This window comes from Phaseolus vulgaris, chromosome 8 (assembly GCF_000499845.2).
Source record: "Phaseolus vulgaris cultivar G19833 chromosome 8, P. vulgaris v2.0, whole genome shotgun sequence".
Taxonomy (NCBI): Eukaryota; Viridiplantae; Streptophyta; class Magnoliopsida; order Fabales; family Fabaceae; genus Phaseolus; species Phaseolus vulgaris.
Window position 1 is genome coordinate 60681258 of NC_023752.2, and position 18118 is coordinate 60699375.

The window sequence follows — 18118 nt, forward strand, 5'->3', positions numbered from 1 at the left end:
AGGAATAACTCTCAAATGCTGAAAAACTCTCAAATTCGCAAGTCAGAAGCTCACTATTCAACATCTAACTAGATTAGGCTGACAAAGTCATAGAAAGAAGACTAATTTGGCCACCTAATAAATTATAAGACAGGTTCATTGATTGAATCATTCCACAATTTGCATTCATGTGATCATCGCAAATTTAGTTTAATAAATGAATTGCCAAAACAATAATGATAATAATAATGTATGGTTATTACATTAATCATTCTATGGTAAAAAAAATTACTAAATGTTGTTGTTAATATCCCTCCCTATTCAGGTACAAAAAATTTCAATAATGTCGTCAGATTTATATGTACAGAAAAAAATTGGTTACTCTATCAGGCACCTCCTCCAACCTCAATGGGTAAAAAACCTGATGCACTACCTCCTTCTTCTGTTGCACAAACGAAACTCTAAACATAGTGTTCTAATTTGATTAGCATAACGCTTGTATCATCCATAGAGCCTCGTGAAACAGACAAATCTACAAGCTTTTTACAAGCCACCAATGGTTGTGATTTGTTGTTGCCCACAAGAAAAGAACGAGCAATGTCCACAGCTTCTTGATTACTAACCTGAAAGGATGAGAAAGATAAACTTGTTCAGTGAGTTAATCACTCAATACATGAGAAACAAAATTGAACAATACTTTTCATGAAGAAACTGTGAACATATATCAAGTTCTATACCTTATCCCATAGTCCATCTGAAGCTAAGATTAACAAGTCATGTTCAGGTTCAATTCTGAGAACTTTGGTCTCAGGTTCTGCTGTCACCCATTGTTTCAGGTGTCTATCTCCAATTCCCCTAGACACTGCAAGAGATCCCTGGATCCTCCAAACTCCGCGGCATAAATCCACATAACCACCCTACAAGAAAAATTCCCATACTTAAGAACCAAACATCCAAATCCAAATTCAAACATTTTGATGTTCATAACAGAGAAATAACTATCACACTCAGAAGCTTACCAGGTTCTCAATTCTGTCCCTTTCATCTTCCCTTGAGGGCCTGTGATCGGATGTTAGGGCTTCCGCAACACCCCCTCTGCTAATGACAGCACGGCAATCACCGGCGTTGGACACAACAAGGTTGCCGTTCCTGATCAATGCTGTCACACAGCAAGAGCCACCATGGAGATCCTTCTTCAGGAAATCTGAGTCTGTGTTGAGGTACCCACGCTTCACTGCCTCCTCAACATCATCTTCATCTCTCACAATCACCTCATCTAAGATATTCTTTTCTAAGTTATTTGCAGCAAATTCCGCAGCCTTTGCACCTCCGTGCCCATCAAATATGCCAAAAAAAGCCTGTCAGGATCACAAAACAAAATCTCTGGTTAGATTTAATTCCACTCACATCAAGTATAATCATCATCATGAGCATATTAATCAATCCTCAATTAACCTCACACTCACTGTAATTTTTTTCCCTGTGAAAGAACTTCTTAACTTCAAAACATCAAATTCTAGGCTTTATCTCTTTATTACCTTTACCAATTTCCAATAGAAGGATCATTAAAAACTGAGTAAGTAAATCACAATTCTCCATTACAAATTCATAAAACCAACAAAAACAAAAAGAAAAGCTCTCGGTCATTCAAATTCTTTAACAAGTCAAGTCAATCAGACCCAGACCAAATTCAGATAAAAAGTTTCAAACTTTCCACAACCCCAGTTCCTGAAAACACCTCATAATCATAACCAGACGATCTCGATCCCAACCCACATACCCCAGCCCCAAAGCTTCTTTGAAAAAAAGAAAAATTTCTTACCAGTTTGTGTTGACCGCGTAGATTATCCCCAGCGGTGTAACGATCCTCCATGTACTCCCTCCTCCCTCTCTTGCAGTAGACCCCAAAGCCATCCTCCTCCGACTCGACGACGTCACGCGCCGCAGCGGAGGGCGTGGGCGGAACCCCGAAGGTGAGAGAGGAAACGGGTATGTCGAGCCTGGCGGGTCGCTTCCTCTTCAAAATGGTGCCGTTGGGGGAGGTGGAGGAGGCAGAGGAGGCAGAGAAGACAGAGGGAGGCTTGGGAAGGCGAAGGCGAAAGGGGGAAGAAGGAGAGGAGGAAGCAGGCGCAGCAGAAGGAGAAGAGCAAGAGGAGGCGGTGTTAGTGTTGGAAGGCTTGAGGTGGGAGAGGGAGAGCGAAAGGGATTCGGGCGAAGAAGAGATGATGGAAGGCTTAGAGCAGAAGAGAGAAGAGGAGGGAGAGAAGACCGGCGAATTGGAAACCGCGACGGAGCAAGACATGGCCGTGTTGAGTCAAAATTCAAACGTTGGAATTGGTCTTTTGTGTGTGTTTGTGTGTTGTGATTTTGTTTGGGTTTTGTGTGTTGTTGTTGTTGTTGATGATGAGAGAGGTTGATAAGGGAGGGTGAGATGTATATATAGGGAAAAGAATAGAATGTTGTTTCTGGGTCAGATTGGAGTCAGTGTGGGACCACCTCTTTTTTGCGTGTTATTTGCGAGTTATATTACACACACAACACAACACAGCTATCACACTCAATTTTAAAACGTTCTTTGACCATCTTCTTTCACTTGTGCAAACTCCATTTTGCCCCTCCCTTTTTTTCTCCCTCACCTTTTTCTTTTTCTTTTATGTTCTTGCCTCTCTTCAAAAAAACTCTAATAGTAATAGGTCAAGACTCTTCAAAAAAATATCATCATCAAAATTCAAAAATAAATCAGTATCTATTTTTAAAATGTGTTTTAGTAATTCAGAAAAAAATAGTATTTTGTAATTTAGATCAATCTATTCAATTAAATGAGAATTGAGATAAATTCATCTAACAATTTGGTTATCTCAAATACTATCTCTTACATTACTTTATTATAAACTAAATTATGTGACAATAATCATTAATTTATATATTGATCCTATTTTGTTATAAATAGAGACACCTTAACTTCTTCTTCATACCTTATAGTTACTTCTGATTAATATTTTATTTTTTATTTTTTTATTTTCATTCACAATAAAAGAAACATCAACCAAAGTAAATAATTTCACTTCAAGAAAAATTCCATTTTTTTTGTTTAAATTTGAATTAGATTATATTGATATTGTAAAACTTTATTCCATAAATTATTAAATACATGTACGAATTTTTACATTGATAATATATACCAACTAATTTACTTTATTTGTTGAGAAACAAGGCGTAATTTTAAGTAAAATAAGTGCGTAATTTTTTTTTTCACAACTAATGACGGGATTTTGCAAATAATTATAGAATTGGGTTGAATTGAGTTAAATTTTTTTTTATATGAAGTGCTAAAGTTCAAATATAGTGGAAAAAATATAATCAAGGGAATTTTTTTTATTAAAGTGAGACTAGTAATAAGGTGGTTAAATATTTTGTATAAGTAATAATATAATGATAAAGGAAAATGAAAGTATTGAAATTTAAGATTTTTTAAAGTTATTTAAATTAACTTTTTCTTGATATTTATTGTATGCATTCAACAAAGGAAAAGGTAAATAGAACAAAAGTCTAATTTGAATGTTGACTTTAAGGTGTGTGTATTGAAGACATTTTATCTTTAAGCAAAGAAAAAAAAAGGGTAGGAATGTAATTTGGAGAAGTGGAAGTGGGGTGAACTAGGCAAGTAAAAGGTGGATTCAAAGAATAAAAATGAATTAAAAAAAAAATTGTAATAGGAATGTTGAAAGAGTGTGTTTTGTTTTGATTTGAGGTTTGACTTAACCACTGTTACAACACTGTTTCTAACCCTAATCTCCTTCATTCTCTTTCTTCATTGCATCATTCATTAGGCTTTGTTTGGGGGTGTGGGGCCAGAGAGAGAAGCACGTTCGAAGAAGTTACCGTTGGAGAGAGGACACCACAGAAACAGAATCAGAAACAGACACCATTTATTATTGTTGTTATTTGCTTCTTTGGCTTCATGACCGTTGTCATCTTCATCACTTCTCAACCAACTCATTTCCCAACGTTAACAAGTTTTCTTCACACAGTTTTCTTAAAACGTTTCTTAAGCTTCCAATGGTTGGAACTCCAACATGCAACGTTTTTGTTCTTTTTTTAAGAATTCAACTTGCATTTAATACTAATTATCTCTTATTATATATTAAAATATATATGCTACAAAAATATAACTTTGAAATGATCATTAAGTTTAAGAACTTGTTTGATATCTCATGCTAAACTTCATGGGAGGAGTATTATTAACATATGTCATTTTAACAATTAACTAGTTAATTAACATAAATCACTAGTTAGAGATGAGGAGATATAGCAAGTTTCAATCCTCTTGTTGTTACTCCATATATCCATATAAAAGAAAGTAATGCATTATTAAAATTTATTAGAAATTATAAAACTATAAATACCAAAAGTAATATAAATATACAAGAACAAAATCGATAAATTTTATTATATCTTAATCAACTTTTTATCTTAATTAAGAATAGTTACGAGTCGAAATTATACGTGTTGTAACTTACTATTAGTCAACATAATAGAACTCAATTTGTTTATTAAGAACATGATATAATTTTCTCTATTAGAAGAACCAATATAAAAATCACTAAGTATTTTTCTCTTTCCTTATCTTCCTTATCTTGTTAAAATTACATGTTATTATCTTTGTACTAACTTAAGAAAGAGGAGCTTTTGACCCTAATTTTTTGAGAAGTTTTTTAATTGATTATCCATCAAGTATAACATTATGACCCGCACACATATTATTAGACTATATTTGTGAAAAATGCAGAAAAAAAAATTTAAAACATAATTCAACCATTTCTTCTTAAATTTTACAAGTTTTTCACCCATTTGAAAAAACCTTTTATTGTAAAAAAAAATCTTCATTATTTTTCTCAATTGTTTGACTCATTCAATATCCATTAAGTTCATGGTATTTTATCTCTCAACATAACCAAAATTACACATTTTTTTTTGTACAAGTTGTTTAAAGATGGCAATAAGGCATGACAAGTGTGGGTTTCACTATCCTTAGCCCCAAAATAAAAATTCATCATCATTAAGTAACATGTATATCTACTCACTAATCTTTAATCTCCATAGGTATTATCTGAATTTGTCCTCATTTTGAAGAAAAATCTCCAACTAATTGGGTGGACATTACCCAAAAAAATTTAAATTAGGTATGAGGATGACAATGAGTATGTGCATATTCGCTTCATCCCTCATACTAGTCCTCATTTTAAATCACTAAAATACATTTAATTTATTAGATAACCTAAAAACTTTATATTAATTTTTATTTTGTCCTTAGTAGTTTATTTTTATACATTTGATAATTTTCACTCTTTTCTATAATTATTTGACATTTACTCCATTATCATTTGATACTTTGATTTGAAATTTATGCAATTATAATTTCTTTGTTGATATTTAAGTAAAGAAAAAGTGTATTGTTTTGAAATTGAGTATTTGATAATATCATGTTTCCTCTTATATTTGAGTATTTCATCTTTTTTATTAACAAATTTTAAATATAAAATTTTACTTAAAACTAAATTTAATGTCCCTCTTAAAAATAAAAGAAAATAAAGATCATATTACAATAATGGATAAGTGGGGTATGATTATTTTTTGCAGAAAAAATAAAATAATTATTTTTCATTCAGTATCCCGCTCTATGAGATGGAACTAAGCGGTTAGATTACTGAGTCCGTCCCGCACATTTTGGTAGCAGAGCATTTTGGTAACAGACACGCATGACCCATCTTGCATTGTCATCCCTAAGCATACTTGAGGGTGGGGATTAGAAAGAAAAGCATGTATCAACCTCACTTTATTGTCATTCCTAATCCACATTCCTACAAGTCCCCTTATTATTCCAATTATTAATTAAATATTTATAAAAAGAATAAAATTTATAACAAAGAAAACATATTATTATTGATTCAATGTTAAAATGAAACATTTTCTTTTCTTTAAAGTAAAATATCAATATAGGAAATTTTTTATATTGAAACAAATGTTCTTCAAATGAAATTAAATTAAAAGTAAAAGAGAGTAAATATAAGTAAGAGTTTATGGAGAAACAAATATTCACATGTAAAAAAATAAATAATGAAATGTTTATCTATTAAACTATTTCAATCAATAAAATTGGATTTTTGTTTCGTGAAAAGCAATATATTATTCGAACAAGATCACGCAAAAAAAATGTGTAATAAAGGATGGGACAAAGGGGAAAAGTATCATATATTTGAGTGAAATTTGTGGATAAAAAACAAGTTAAATAGTTAAGAAAGAGAATGAAAAATTATCTAGATAAAAAAAGAGGGATTTTGAAACAAAAATTGAAGACTAAAGAAAAAACTAAACATAAATTTTTTAGTTTACAAAATAAGTTATTAGTATCTTAATAATTTAAAATAAAGATAGGTATGAGGACTAGAATGAGTACAAAACATTGTATAATTTTGTTAAAATTTATCTAGTTATAATTTTGTTCTTACAATTTGATAATGTGTATCATAGATAATATCTTATTTTTTATTTTCACTTAATTTTTCATTAGAAAAATATTTAAATAACATTTGAGATTATGATTGTTATGAACATCTTGGCAGATTGGTAATTTGTGAACTTTTTCCCCTAAATGTCATTATACGGAAAATGTCATCTAATCATGTTGATAAGGGATATTTTTTAACTTGATATTTTCTTCTGAAGTTGAAAAGAGAAATAGAAACTCTTTTTCAATACTTTTACTCTAGCTTTTTCATCTTCTCGATTAAATACAGAAGTAGATCTTTATTTTATCTTTTTATTTTATTTTTTTAGGGAAAATGATTGTGGTGATTTTCAATTTAAAAATAAAACAAAGATCTAAAGAAAAACATAATAAGATTTTGAGTAAAATTTATGAAAAAGAAAAGTAGAGATGGGAAGATGTAGGGAAAATGATTGTTGTGATTTTCAATAAAGGATGAAATACAACTGCCCACTTTGTCAAAACCATGTTGCAGAGAACTCTTTCGGAAGAGTGCATTAAACATAGCACAACACCGATACACACTATCCCTGCTGTTTAGAAAACATATAAACAAACTCTGTTCTTCAAAGGGTTACACAAAAACAAAAACAAAAAACAATCATTAGTTTATATTTTCAAATTAGAAATACGAGAAGAAAATTTGACTTAAAACTATGAAATTTCATCAATAAATCATTATTTTCTGTCCAGACCCTGATTTCATATAACATCAATTTCAACATGTAATGGAAACATTTTTGTGAAGTACAGGTTCAAATAAACGTGTTGCAATAAGAATATACCAAAGGTTCTATCAGATGAATTAGTCAAAAAAGTTCCTTATGAATGTCGTTGTTACGTAGTCACATAGTAACAGAAGGAAAGGACCGAAAGAAAGGAATAGACAAAAAGAAGATACCTTGTTGACCTAGTTTACAAATAAAGTTCAGACCAAATTAAATTACTAGGAATAAACTAAAAGTAAATTAAAGCACTCCTTTAAAATTAACTTACATCCAAACACCCTCCAACAAATTATGTTGAACAAAACTCTATAACTGGTATCAAATTCTCGAGAATAATTTTACAAATTATGTATCTAACTTCATATTTAGAATTCTTTATCAACGGACTAAAATAGTGATATTTTGCTCTAACAGAAAGCAGGTACATCATCAGCACGGAAAATTCATTCTCATCCACAGCAGTTTTCTGCTGTGTAGGAAGGTGTCCTAAGATTCTTCCAATTTCATCACATGATGTAACAAACACACAAAGAGATCTTCAAAGCCACAAACAAATTCTTAAGCATTTATGCATTGCCTATGTCAAATAACATATGAAAATAAGTGCACAAACGAAAATCAATTCGCATCAATGATTATGAAATTATATGAAGACTCAGATAAAGTGTAGGATTATATATTTTGCTTCATCCAAATCTAACAAAGTTCAAACCACGATACACATCAAAGTGAAGGTTTTCTGAACGCAAATCTCTAATTTTGTTTCCCGACGTCCAATTGCAGCATCAAAATTGCCACATTGGATAGCGAGGGGAACGCACATCTCGGCTTCAGTTTAAGATTGCCAAACACATACAAAAACGTGCAAGCAAAAATCTCATAAGAAAACAGAAGCCTTTCAAATGAACAAAAAAAATAATGCACAAAACAAAATTATCAAATGGAAATCTAGGAGAAACACAAGATAACTCAGTCCCTTAGATGTTCAAATAATGTTTACGATCATACCCGCAAATCATTACAGGTCTGTAGGCTCATCACAGTTAAAAATAGCATAAACCCAATTACAGAACCGACCAGAAAACAAAAACTAAAATAACAGGGAAAATATAATTTCAGAATGAAATTTAATTTAGTTGATCCAATGTCCTCCCACAACCAAGGGATTATGGAACAGATAAAAAAGAACAACACATACACTATTGCTTCTAGGGAACGAGTCCAAAGGGAATTGAATTAATCCACATTGACCAGATAAAGAAGCTATTTTGAAATGCTAACTCCAAAGTGAAAACCAACTAAATGATGAAAATGCTAAATAATTGATAATTGTACGAGAAGTATCTCTACCTGGCTACCTGTATAGTATTCTCAGTCCCAAAGTCAAAAAAAAAATAAAAAATCATCATTACTAACTTAACATCATCATTTAACCTTTTCAACATTTTAGAAATAAATAATTGTTTGCTTTGAAAGTACTGCCCAATGTATACCAAATAACAAAATAAAAGCATTAATTTCGAAAAAACTTCAACCCACGGACTCAAATAAGAATGAAGTGTTAACAAGAAAAAATTATTCAAATTCTACCATAAATCCTAAATTTCTGCATTCAAACATCCGTAATTATTTCTAATTTTAATGGCTAAAAAAAATCTTCTATTCACATAAGAACTGAGTACATCATCAGTATGGAAAATGCATTCTCATCCACAGCAGTTATTTGCTGTGTAGGAAGGTGTCCTAAGATTTATCCAATTTCATCACATGATGTCACCAACACAAATAAAGAGATCTGTAAGGCCACAAACAATAGAGAAATTTTCGCATATGAATACAAAAGGATCCAATCTGTTTGTAACAAAAACAAAAAATCAATAACAAAATTGCAACAATGCATAGCGAAGGTAACACAGATCTCGATATCAAATAAACAACACAAAAAATTTAAAACAAGTGCAAAATCGAACGAAAATTGACAACTCAGTCCCTTAGATGTTCAATTGTGTTTGCGATCATAGCCGCAAATCATTACAGGTCTGTAGGCTCATCACAGTTGAAAATAGCACTGCCAAAGTTATCCAATCGACGAAAAACAGACAACACAAACCAAAATTTTAGTAGAAAAATGAATTTAGCTGCTCCAGTATGCTCCCAAAACCAAAGTATTGTGGAAAAGATATTAAAGAACAACACAAATGACTATTGCTTCAAGGGAACGAGTCGAATGGGAATGGAAGTAATCCGCACCGACCAGATAGAGAAGCGTACGGTGAATTGAAAATAGAAAAGTGGAAGAGAGGCAGAGAAATTAGAAACCCTAATTTCATAGGCAGAGGCTACGAAGAAGAGATGGAACACAGTGCAAGGAAAAAGTGAGGTTTATATAGTGTGGATTGAAGTGGGAGGCGCCCTCTTATTCAGGTGTGATTTGCGATGACCCAGCCAATTTTAAGGCAATAAATTAGAATTTAACTTTAATTTAATATTATATAACTGGTTTGGTAATATCAGATAACTGATTTTAGTGAGATAAGGTTTTATTTATTTATATATCATAATTTATTTTTATATTGATTTAATACTATTTTTAAAAATGTACAAGCTTTTAATATTATTTTATTTTATTTTTAATTAATGTGTGATTTTCAATATATACATTAATTCAAATACATATAATATAAGAATAAAGAGAAACTCTACTATGGATGACATAATAAATTCTATATGCTTAGAAGGATTTTGATATCATATCTAAATTGTAAAATTTAATTAATTTTAACATCACAATGTCTAAAATAGATTTTTTATATATCACAATATAACTTTATTTTTAATTGATATTAAATCTTCAATCCAACATATTACATTTTAAGACATAAACAAAACTTATATTAGCATGTAGAACACTTTTTCATTTTCTTTGTAAGAAAGTTATTGTTCAGATTCTTAGATGAATCTCTACGTTCAAACTTTTAATTAACGAATATAATAACTTTGAATTGAACCTATTATTTAAATTTGCAATTAATGAATATAACTTTGAATTCATTGTTCAAATTCAAGAGGGAAAAAATACAAACAAATCAAAAAAAATTGCAGCTTTAAATCAATGGAGAAATGTTATAATCGAAAGCAATAAACTAAAGTAAATTAGTTAGCATAATATGGATTTGTTTTGCATTTTTCTATTCAAATCTTATCATTTGTTTTATATCTTTTTTCATTCAATATGGTAGTTGTTTTGAAATTTAATATTCACAGTTTTTGTTTTTATTCTTCTGAAGATAGTGAATTATTGATTGTGTATCTCTCTTTCATACATATTCTATTTTTTTCCTTGGATGTTAGTATTTTATCAACTAAGAACAGTGTAATAAAAATAAAAAATAAAAAATAAAAGTTGCTCATTATTTTCAATATGACTCAATAGTATAAATAGTATACTACTAAAATGTTGTTTGTATCTTAAATGGTTTGTTGTAATGTCAACACTAATTGCCATTAGAATTTTATTCACTCTAGTTTCGTATAGTAAAATAGTATGTAAAGATGCATTTCACTATATAAAAAAAAAGAGTAAGATGAATAATATTTATGATTTTTTTTTTAAATCATGAAATCCTTCACACTGTGTTTGGATGATGAATTTTAAAAACAACTTTTTTTATAGAAAAGTTTAAATGTTTTATGAAAAAATAATTGGTTTGAATATACAGTCTTAAAAAATTAAACAAAAATTGTAGGATTTTTTAAAAAAGTAACCCAATTATTTAAAATTAGACATTTTTAAATTCCACTTAAAAATTAAGAAGTTAAAATTCACCATTTCTCAAATTTGTCCCTTTTTTATATTTTCTCTTTTATTATGTTATGATTAATATATATGATCACTATTTTGAACATGTACATAATATCTATAGTTATAGAGCAATGAATTGTATTTATAATGAAACTAATATCATTAGTGTTTTCACATATAGGAGGAATGTTGTCCAAATTCAAATCATATTTCACTTAGTTGTTTTTTATTTAACAAATTTCACTATAACAACTTTTATTTGTTAAGTATTCTACTAAATGCAAATATTGATACCAATTAAGAGGTTGGGTTTTCACGAAACACCTAAGGTAAGATTTTAATCATTGATTAAGCACTTCTGTTTGGCCATCCATTTGGGAATGATATGACGAACTGAACTTGAATGTAGTGCCTTGTGTTATGAACATGTGTCTCCAAAAAGTTTTGACGAACAAAGGGTCATATTAGATACAATTTTTTTTGGTACGCCATGGAGGTAATCCATGAGGTTTTTGGAAGATCTTATGGTAGTGTTGGAGAAGAGATGAGATGGGTGCGAGAAGAATGTATAGTAGGGATGATGGGTTATGTTTTTCGGTCTCTACGGATGGAGGTGACATGGGATGGGGTTCCATAGATAAAAGGTGTAAGGAAGCAATAAAGTTGGTGGGTAGGTATTGGCAAAATTGGTAATACGTAGTAGCTGATGGTGGGATGAAGTGTGGGCTTGTAATTTGATTTGGTGGTTGTTGTGAGTAAAAGCGATACTCGTTACTGAGAAATCTACCTTAAAGGAAATTTCCAAAATAACATTTGCACCTTCAATGGGGAGAAGGTAGAAGGAAATAGTAATTATGGATATTGATGTCCACTTGTGGGTAAATTCCTTGCCATTTAATGAAAGTGCCATTTCCAATCATTACAGATAGGGGTGGACTAGGTGAGATGGGTAGGTTTAAATGGTGAGCAATGCGAGGCTGGAGAAAGTTGTGAGAGCTGCTTGAGTCAATCAAAACTGTAACTGGAAGGTTCTGAATTAAGCCTGTGAATTTGAGAGTTTTAGGTGAAATGGTTAATGTGAGGGCTTGAGGAGAAAGGTGAAAGTGGATAGTGTTAATGTAATTAGTAGAGGAGGGGATATCATCTGTGGGTTTAGTTGTGGTTTCAGGGTCATCCAATAGCAGAAAAAACGAGTTGTAATGTATTTGTGTCCCGAAATAAATTTTTTATCACAATTGTAGCATAATCTCAAGGGCCTTCTTTCTTGCATTTGAGATGTGGGTAAGCGTTAGATGGGTATAATACCTGTTGGTGGGGGAACAAGATGGGGTTTAGATATGTTGGTTGTGGAAGTGCTATTGGAAGGATGTGTGTGGTAAAGTAAGGGAAAACAATTATGTTTAGGTTTTGAATCCCTAATTTTGTCTTCAATTAGCTTGGCTATATAGAATATGAGTTCAAGATGGTTAGCTTTATGCATATCTCAATATGCAAACTGGAAATGAGACCCACAATACAATTGCATAACTGTTCAAAATAACATTGATATTCAGTAACTGATGTTGTTGTGTATGTTGATGGGTCAAAACGAAGCTCCAAGGATCGTGTGAATGATTGTCAAACAGGTTGTTATTGTGCAACCATTTGAACCAGGAAAGAGCTTCTCCATGCATGTGAAACGCAACCATGGATACACGTGTTCTGGTGGTATGGTATCTGATAGAAGGAGAAATACTGGTCTACTTGAAAGAGCCAATTCAATGGGTTGTTGCGATCAAAGAAGAGTAGGTTGAGTATGGTTTGAGTGTAGGGGGTGGAGGGTGTTGATGCTAGAAGTGGGATTGATTTGAATGAGTGTTGGTTTGGTGGTTGACGGGTGGTAGCTTATTCTCATAATGTGAAAGAGACACAACCTGATTAAGGAGAGATGTGAAATTAGAATGAAGATAATCATTCCTCGCCTCTAGTGGAAATTGCCGATTGTTGTTTTCATCTAGTTGGATTTGAATCACTATGAGGTGTTCTTGGATGTTGTGCAAGACCTCTTACAAATTTCTAGAAGGTGGTTTGGGAGGCATGGAAAACAATGAAAGCACAAAATCAATTAGGTTTTTGCTATAGTTACTAATAAAACTATGGTTTACCAAATCCTTCTTTGTCTTTCTCATATCTAATAATACCCTTTAAAAGAGTGTATGTGGGCTATGAGTTTTACAAACTTAAAAGATACATTAAAGACTTCTTCCTGCACCCTAAGTTTCTCTTCCTGCACTCTCACAATTTTCTAAATCCCACAATTTTCTAAATCCAAAACCTGACCTTGACCTTTTATTTGAAAAAGGACACCATGGTTATCATAAATTGGGATTTAGGATTTAGGAGTGTGCTACGGATTTAGAGGTATTCTAAAAACAAATTTTGCATTGCGGAATTCAATAGCCTAATTCGATTACAGATTGGTGAATCTGAAATGTTTTTTTTTTAATTATGGATTTCTGAATGCTTCCAATTTCATAATAGAGAACGCAAACAAATAAATACAGTTGATGCGCATTTTATGATTTTTAAAAAAATAATAGGAATAATTTGGTTTTTGATATAATTTTTGGGATTGCAGGAAAAAAAAATAGAGATTTATGAAGAAATTGCCTCCATTAAAATGTCTTTGGACTATCCCAAAAAAAACTCCTTTATCCATTTAGGTTGTGACAGACATCTAGTGCATCCCACGTTTGTTTAATGCATTTGAAGGCTTGTAATTTTGCATTCTAAACCTTAGAGATGGCACACATGAAAGCATCGAGTTCTTTAACATACACAGTTATAAATATCTATTGGGCTCTTTTTAGCAAGAATGGTGATTTCTTGACAAGATACACAAAAATAAACATGTCCTTGACAACTAAATAAATTAATTTTAATTATATTTAATTTATTTTTTAATCTAAAATATTATTATATTAGTATAATGATTTGTTAATTATATGTATTTTACGTTTTGTGTCAACAGAATGTTTTCCTATCGCCAAAAACTTCATTAGATATGTTTCTATTCTTCAGTCCAGGAATGAAGACTAATTTGATTTCATTTTTTTAATAGATATTTTTAATTTGAGTTCATTTTAAATAATGATAATATTCTCAAATTTACTTCAATATTCTATTAGTCAAATATAAAATATTAAAAATTAAATTATTTCATTAAAAATTAAAGATTTAATAAATAATGAATATTAAATTTGAATTAAAAATGTGAACAAAATACCGTGAATTTAACTTCCTAGGGTTAATTCAATCTTGGTGATTAAAAAAAGATCCTCAGTTTCGATATATCATCAGTATGGAAAAGTCATTCTCATCCACAGCAGTGTTCTGCTGTGTAGGAAGGTGTCCTAAGATTATTCCAATTTCATCACATGATATAACTAAAACCACAGAACAGAGTTTAAAAGTCAATAATTATAATGCCATTAACGGCACTACAAGGGATCTTACGAACCATCGCATACTATGCCAATTATCAAAATGTAGCAATAAAAATGTGTTGAAACACGGGCATAAAACATAATGAAACCTAGTTCTAAAACGTAATGAAAACTTATTCATGGTCAGAATAAAAAAGAAGGAAAAGGTTGTAAAACCTATGCAATTTACCAGCTTGATTGCTTCAAAAAAATACCGAGATTCAGAAGCATAGAATCATTTTTACCATCACTAGTAATAACTCAGATCAAGTGTTGGATTATATATTTAGCTTCATCCCAATCTGCAAACATTCAAACCTTAAACCAAAAAACAAAAGATCTCAAAAAAACTAAAACAAAAAAAAAAGTACAAAAAATAATAAATCTCACGTTCTGAATACCAAAATGGGGGATTTTGTTCCCCGACGTCCAATTGCAGCATCAAATTGCAACAACGGATAGCGAGGGGAACACACATTTCGGCTTCAATTAAACAACACTAAACACCTTCGAACAAGTGCAAGCGAAGATCTAAAAGAAAATTGAGGCCTTTAAAAAATGAACATGTAATTGAAGAACAAAAACAGAGCAATAAAAATAAACAACTAAACACAATGACTTCACATGCCATAAACTTTAACAAAACAAAAAATCACTAAATGAAAAACGGGGAGCAATAATAAACAACTCAGTCCCTTAGATGTTCAATTATGTTTGCGATCATAGCCGCAAATCATTACAGGTCTGTAGACTCATCACAGTTGAAAATAGCAATTCCCAAATTATGCAATCGATGAAAAAACTAAAACCTAAACCAGAAAAACAAAACTTTGGTAGAAAATTGGATTTAGTTGCTCCATTATGTTCCCAAAACCAAGGGATTGTGGAAAAGATACTACAGAACAACACAAAAGACTATAGCTTCAAGGGAACGAGTCGAATGGGAATGGAAGTAATCCGCACCGACCAGATAAAGAAGCAACAAGTTGATCGGGATTAGAGAGTAGAATAGAGACAAAAGGAGAAAACAAGAAACCCTAATTTCGAAAGCAGAGACTAAGAAGAAGAGAAACCCTAATTTCGTAGGCAGAGGCTGAGAAGAAGAGATACGGCACAAAAGCAATGGTAAGTGTCGTTTATATAGTGAGGATTAGAGTGAGTGAGGGACACTTAACACTCTTAAAAAAAATAATTGCATTTATATATTTTTTTAAATCTTTCCCTAACTATTATTTTCATTTTAAAATATATTATAATAATATCATTTTACTGAAATCGATTAAAACCTTAGAACGAAAAATATTATTTTAATATAAATTTCACAAAATTGAGTTGTTTAAAATTTTAAAAAAATATTTGAAAAATAAAAACAATTACTTAGGTAAACAAATTTTAAAATTTAAACAACTAAAATTCACATTAAATAGTGTTTTTATTTTTAAATAACTATGGTACGTATCTACATTATATACAATTGTCTTCTTCAACGTTCCATTTAGGGTTTACACTCTTCTAAGAGTTATCACAGTTATAGTAAAGTATAAATATTACTATAATTTTCTCATCTAAAATGTGTGACCACGTTAGCACTTGTTCCTGACAGTATTAAGAAAAATTATTTCAAATTAAATTAATTTGTTAGAAACTTTAAAATAATATTATTCATGAATTTATTTTTTTATAATATTTTTTTGTTAAATCTAACACTCAATTTTATAGTATTTTAAACGTCTTGATAGTGTAATATGATTGTTTACTCAAACATATTATCAACCTGGCCCAGGGTGTATTGGGCCCATCTCAGACCAACTGTTTTTGTGGCCCATGGTGCTCCGTACAGAAAGGAGAAACCCAATTTTTGTGGCCCAGTGTAGAAGCCTGTGTTTAGCAATACGAGTTATTGGGCTCCTGCTATTTAGTATCTGTTTTTCTCTAAATATACTCCCTAGTTTTTTCATTTTTATTTAAATACACATTCATCTTTATTTTCTTATTCTTTTTCAAAACAACTCATATCCTTCAATTCCCTGAAACGTAAATGGTACCATAAAGGTTTACTGTTGTTAAGATAGCTTTTACTAATGTCTTACATGTATATTATTAATATACATTTATCTAATTATTGTTTATGACTTCAAAATTAAATTTCAAAAACTTAACATGAAAACCATGAACATATTAGCTTCCTTGAAAAGGTTAAACGTTCAAGTTACTTTAGCTTGGTTTTATAATCAGTCACTGATATATTAAATACTAACAAATAACAAATTATTGATAATTATGAATTAGAGCCAAACACAGCTTATTCAAGAACTCTATAAAGTCTTTATTCAAAAGTTGATTATAGCAACATTGTTATACTTAATCACGCAACTTCATCGTGTTGCCGCACGCTAGGCATCTTCTGCTTTCGTTTTCAAGGCCAACGTGATTCCATTGGCGCTTACTCACCCCACCAAAACAACTTTTCTTCTTCCCTTCTCATTATTCATCATAATCACTATGTGAAGGACTTTTTTTTATAATAATTTTAAAACAATATACAAAATAAAATGAATTATAATTTTTATACCGGTCAGTATCGAACAAGTCAGTCTCGACCAAGGTGACCGACCGCCCGAGCCAAATGACACCTTAAGACACGCAATAAATAATAGTAACGATAGTTACAATAACACTTAATGAATCACATTCATATCCTGAATAATAGGGACCTCGATACATGTAAGTTAATAACTGATATCCGACCCATTACCATAAGGGCCCATAACTAACACTATAAATAAAACCTTATGCGGAGGTGTAAGGTACGTTTTTCATATTGTACCATAATACACTTAAATCATAACACTGATTTGAGCGTCGGAGTGCAATCGCATGTATCCTCGACTGACGGAACATCAATAAAGGAAGCTTGAAGAAACTCAAGGATTACCGACACGTCAGCGATTATACAACAAGTTTCAAATCGGTACTATCCGAACTCTTCTTTGTCCATACAGGCACAATTTTCTTATAAGTTAATTTAAAAAACTAAGAAAAGTTTGTTTTAGAGATATAGTCTATTATGAATAGGTGTATGAAGTCTGTTATTTTGGTCACTAGTTAATGTATCTTAAAGCAGTGACGAAAGATATAAGATATGATGAAGAAAGTACAATTATTTTGATGGATATATGGGTAAAAAATCGTATCTCATTCTTGTTATTTTCTTGTTGCTGAATGCTGATGAAGTAAGATGGAACATTATTAATGTTGTCTGTAACAACTACATCGTTATCGCATTCCCCACTTTCTGTCCCCCTATGCTCAAATCATTCCACAAAATGAATACATGAAATGATTGCATAAATTTTACAATACCTCGTCACTTCAAGTTTAGGGTTAATAGTTTTAATGATACATCATCACACTAATTAATGAACTTACTTTTAATAATAAATATCTATAAATTAACTCAATACTGTTGCTGTAAAACTTAATATATCATAGTTAAAAATTAAAAAGAACTTTGTAAAATAATATTTTAGTTGAATACAATATCAATATATTTTTGTACGCTGTCAGTTAATTAAAAATCACCATATTTATGATTTTT

General features: G+C 30.9%; 1 protein-coding gene, 1 long non-coding RNA gene and 10 other non-coding genes across 12 annotated transcripts; all 12 read right to left on the reverse strand.

Annotated features, from left to right (window-relative positions):
- Window positions 1–138: 138 nt before the first annotated feature.
- On the reverse strand, window positions 139–2515 carry LOC137823822 (probable protein phosphatase 2C 25). The gene is made up of 4 exons (XM_068629107.1): window positions 1802–2515; window positions 999–1337; window positions 717–896; window positions 139–602 (listed from the first exon to the last, which is right to left on the reverse strand). The coding sequence occupies exons 1-4, from the start codon at window positions 2279–2281 to the stop codon at window positions 441–443; spliced, it is 1161 nt and encodes a 386-aa protein (XP_068485208.1). The 5' UTR covers window positions 2282–2515; the 3' UTR covers window positions 139–440.
- Window positions 2516–6922: 4407 nt separating this feature from the next.
- LOC137827341 (small nucleolar RNA snoR135) lies at window positions 6923–7063 on the reverse strand. The gene has a single exon (XR_011083731.1). It is a non-coding gene; the product is annotated as a small nucleolar RNA snoR135 (small nucleolar RNA).
- A 613-nt stretch (window positions 7064–7676) lies between these two features.
- Window positions 7677–7772, reverse strand: LOC137827324 (small nucleolar RNA snoR31/Z110/Z27). Its single transcript, XR_011083713.1, has one exon. It is a non-coding gene; the product is annotated as a small nucleolar RNA snoR31/Z110/Z27 (small nucleolar RNA).
- Window positions 7773–8008: 236 nt separating this feature from the next.
- LOC137827347 (small nucleolar RNA snoR136) lies at window positions 8009–8152 on the reverse strand. Its single transcript, XR_011083738.1, has one exon. It is a non-coding gene; the product is annotated as a small nucleolar RNA snoR136 (small nucleolar RNA).
- A 65-nt stretch (window positions 8153–8217) lies between these two features.
- On the reverse strand, window positions 8218–8302 carry LOC137827354 (small nucleolar RNA SNORD25). The gene has a single exon (XR_011083742.1). It is a non-coding gene; the product is annotated as a small nucleolar RNA SNORD25 (small nucleolar RNA).
- A 631-nt stretch (window positions 8303–8933) lies between these two features.
- Window positions 8934–9029, reverse strand: LOC137827326 (small nucleolar RNA snoR31/Z110/Z27). The gene has a single exon (XR_011083715.1). It is a non-coding gene; the product is annotated as a small nucleolar RNA snoR31/Z110/Z27 (small nucleolar RNA).
- Window positions 9030–9231: 202 nt separating this feature from the next.
- Window positions 9232–9315, reverse strand: LOC137827353 (small nucleolar RNA SNORD25). The gene has a single exon (XR_011083741.1). It is a non-coding gene; the product is annotated as a small nucleolar RNA SNORD25 (small nucleolar RNA).
- Window positions 9316–14384: 5069 nt separating this feature from the next.
- LOC137827323 (small nucleolar RNA snoR31/Z110/Z27) lies at window positions 14385–14480 on the reverse strand. Its single transcript, XR_011083712.1, has one exon. It is a non-coding gene; the product is annotated as a small nucleolar RNA snoR31/Z110/Z27 (small nucleolar RNA).
- Window positions 14481–14482: 2 nt separating this feature from the next.
- On the reverse strand, window positions 14483–15627 carry LOC137826776 (uncharacterized). The gene is made up of 2 exons (XR_011083584.1): window positions 14911–15627; window positions 14483–14822 (listed from the first exon to the last, which is right to left on the reverse strand). It is a non-coding gene; the product is annotated as an uncharacterized lncRNA (long non-coding RNA).
- LOC137827332 (small nucleolar RNA snoR31) lies at window positions 14736–14825 on the reverse strand. Its single transcript, XR_011083723.1, has one exon. It is a non-coding gene; the product is annotated as a small nucleolar RNA snoR31 (small nucleolar RNA).
- Window positions 14931–15072, reverse strand: LOC137827348 (small nucleolar RNA snoR136). The gene has a single exon (XR_011083739.1). It is a non-coding gene; the product is annotated as a small nucleolar RNA snoR136 (small nucleolar RNA).
- On the reverse strand, window positions 15203–15286 carry LOC137827352 (small nucleolar RNA SNORD25). The gene has a single exon (XR_011083740.1). It is a non-coding gene; the product is annotated as a small nucleolar RNA SNORD25 (small nucleolar RNA).
- Window positions 15628–18118: the final 2491 nt, after the last annotated feature.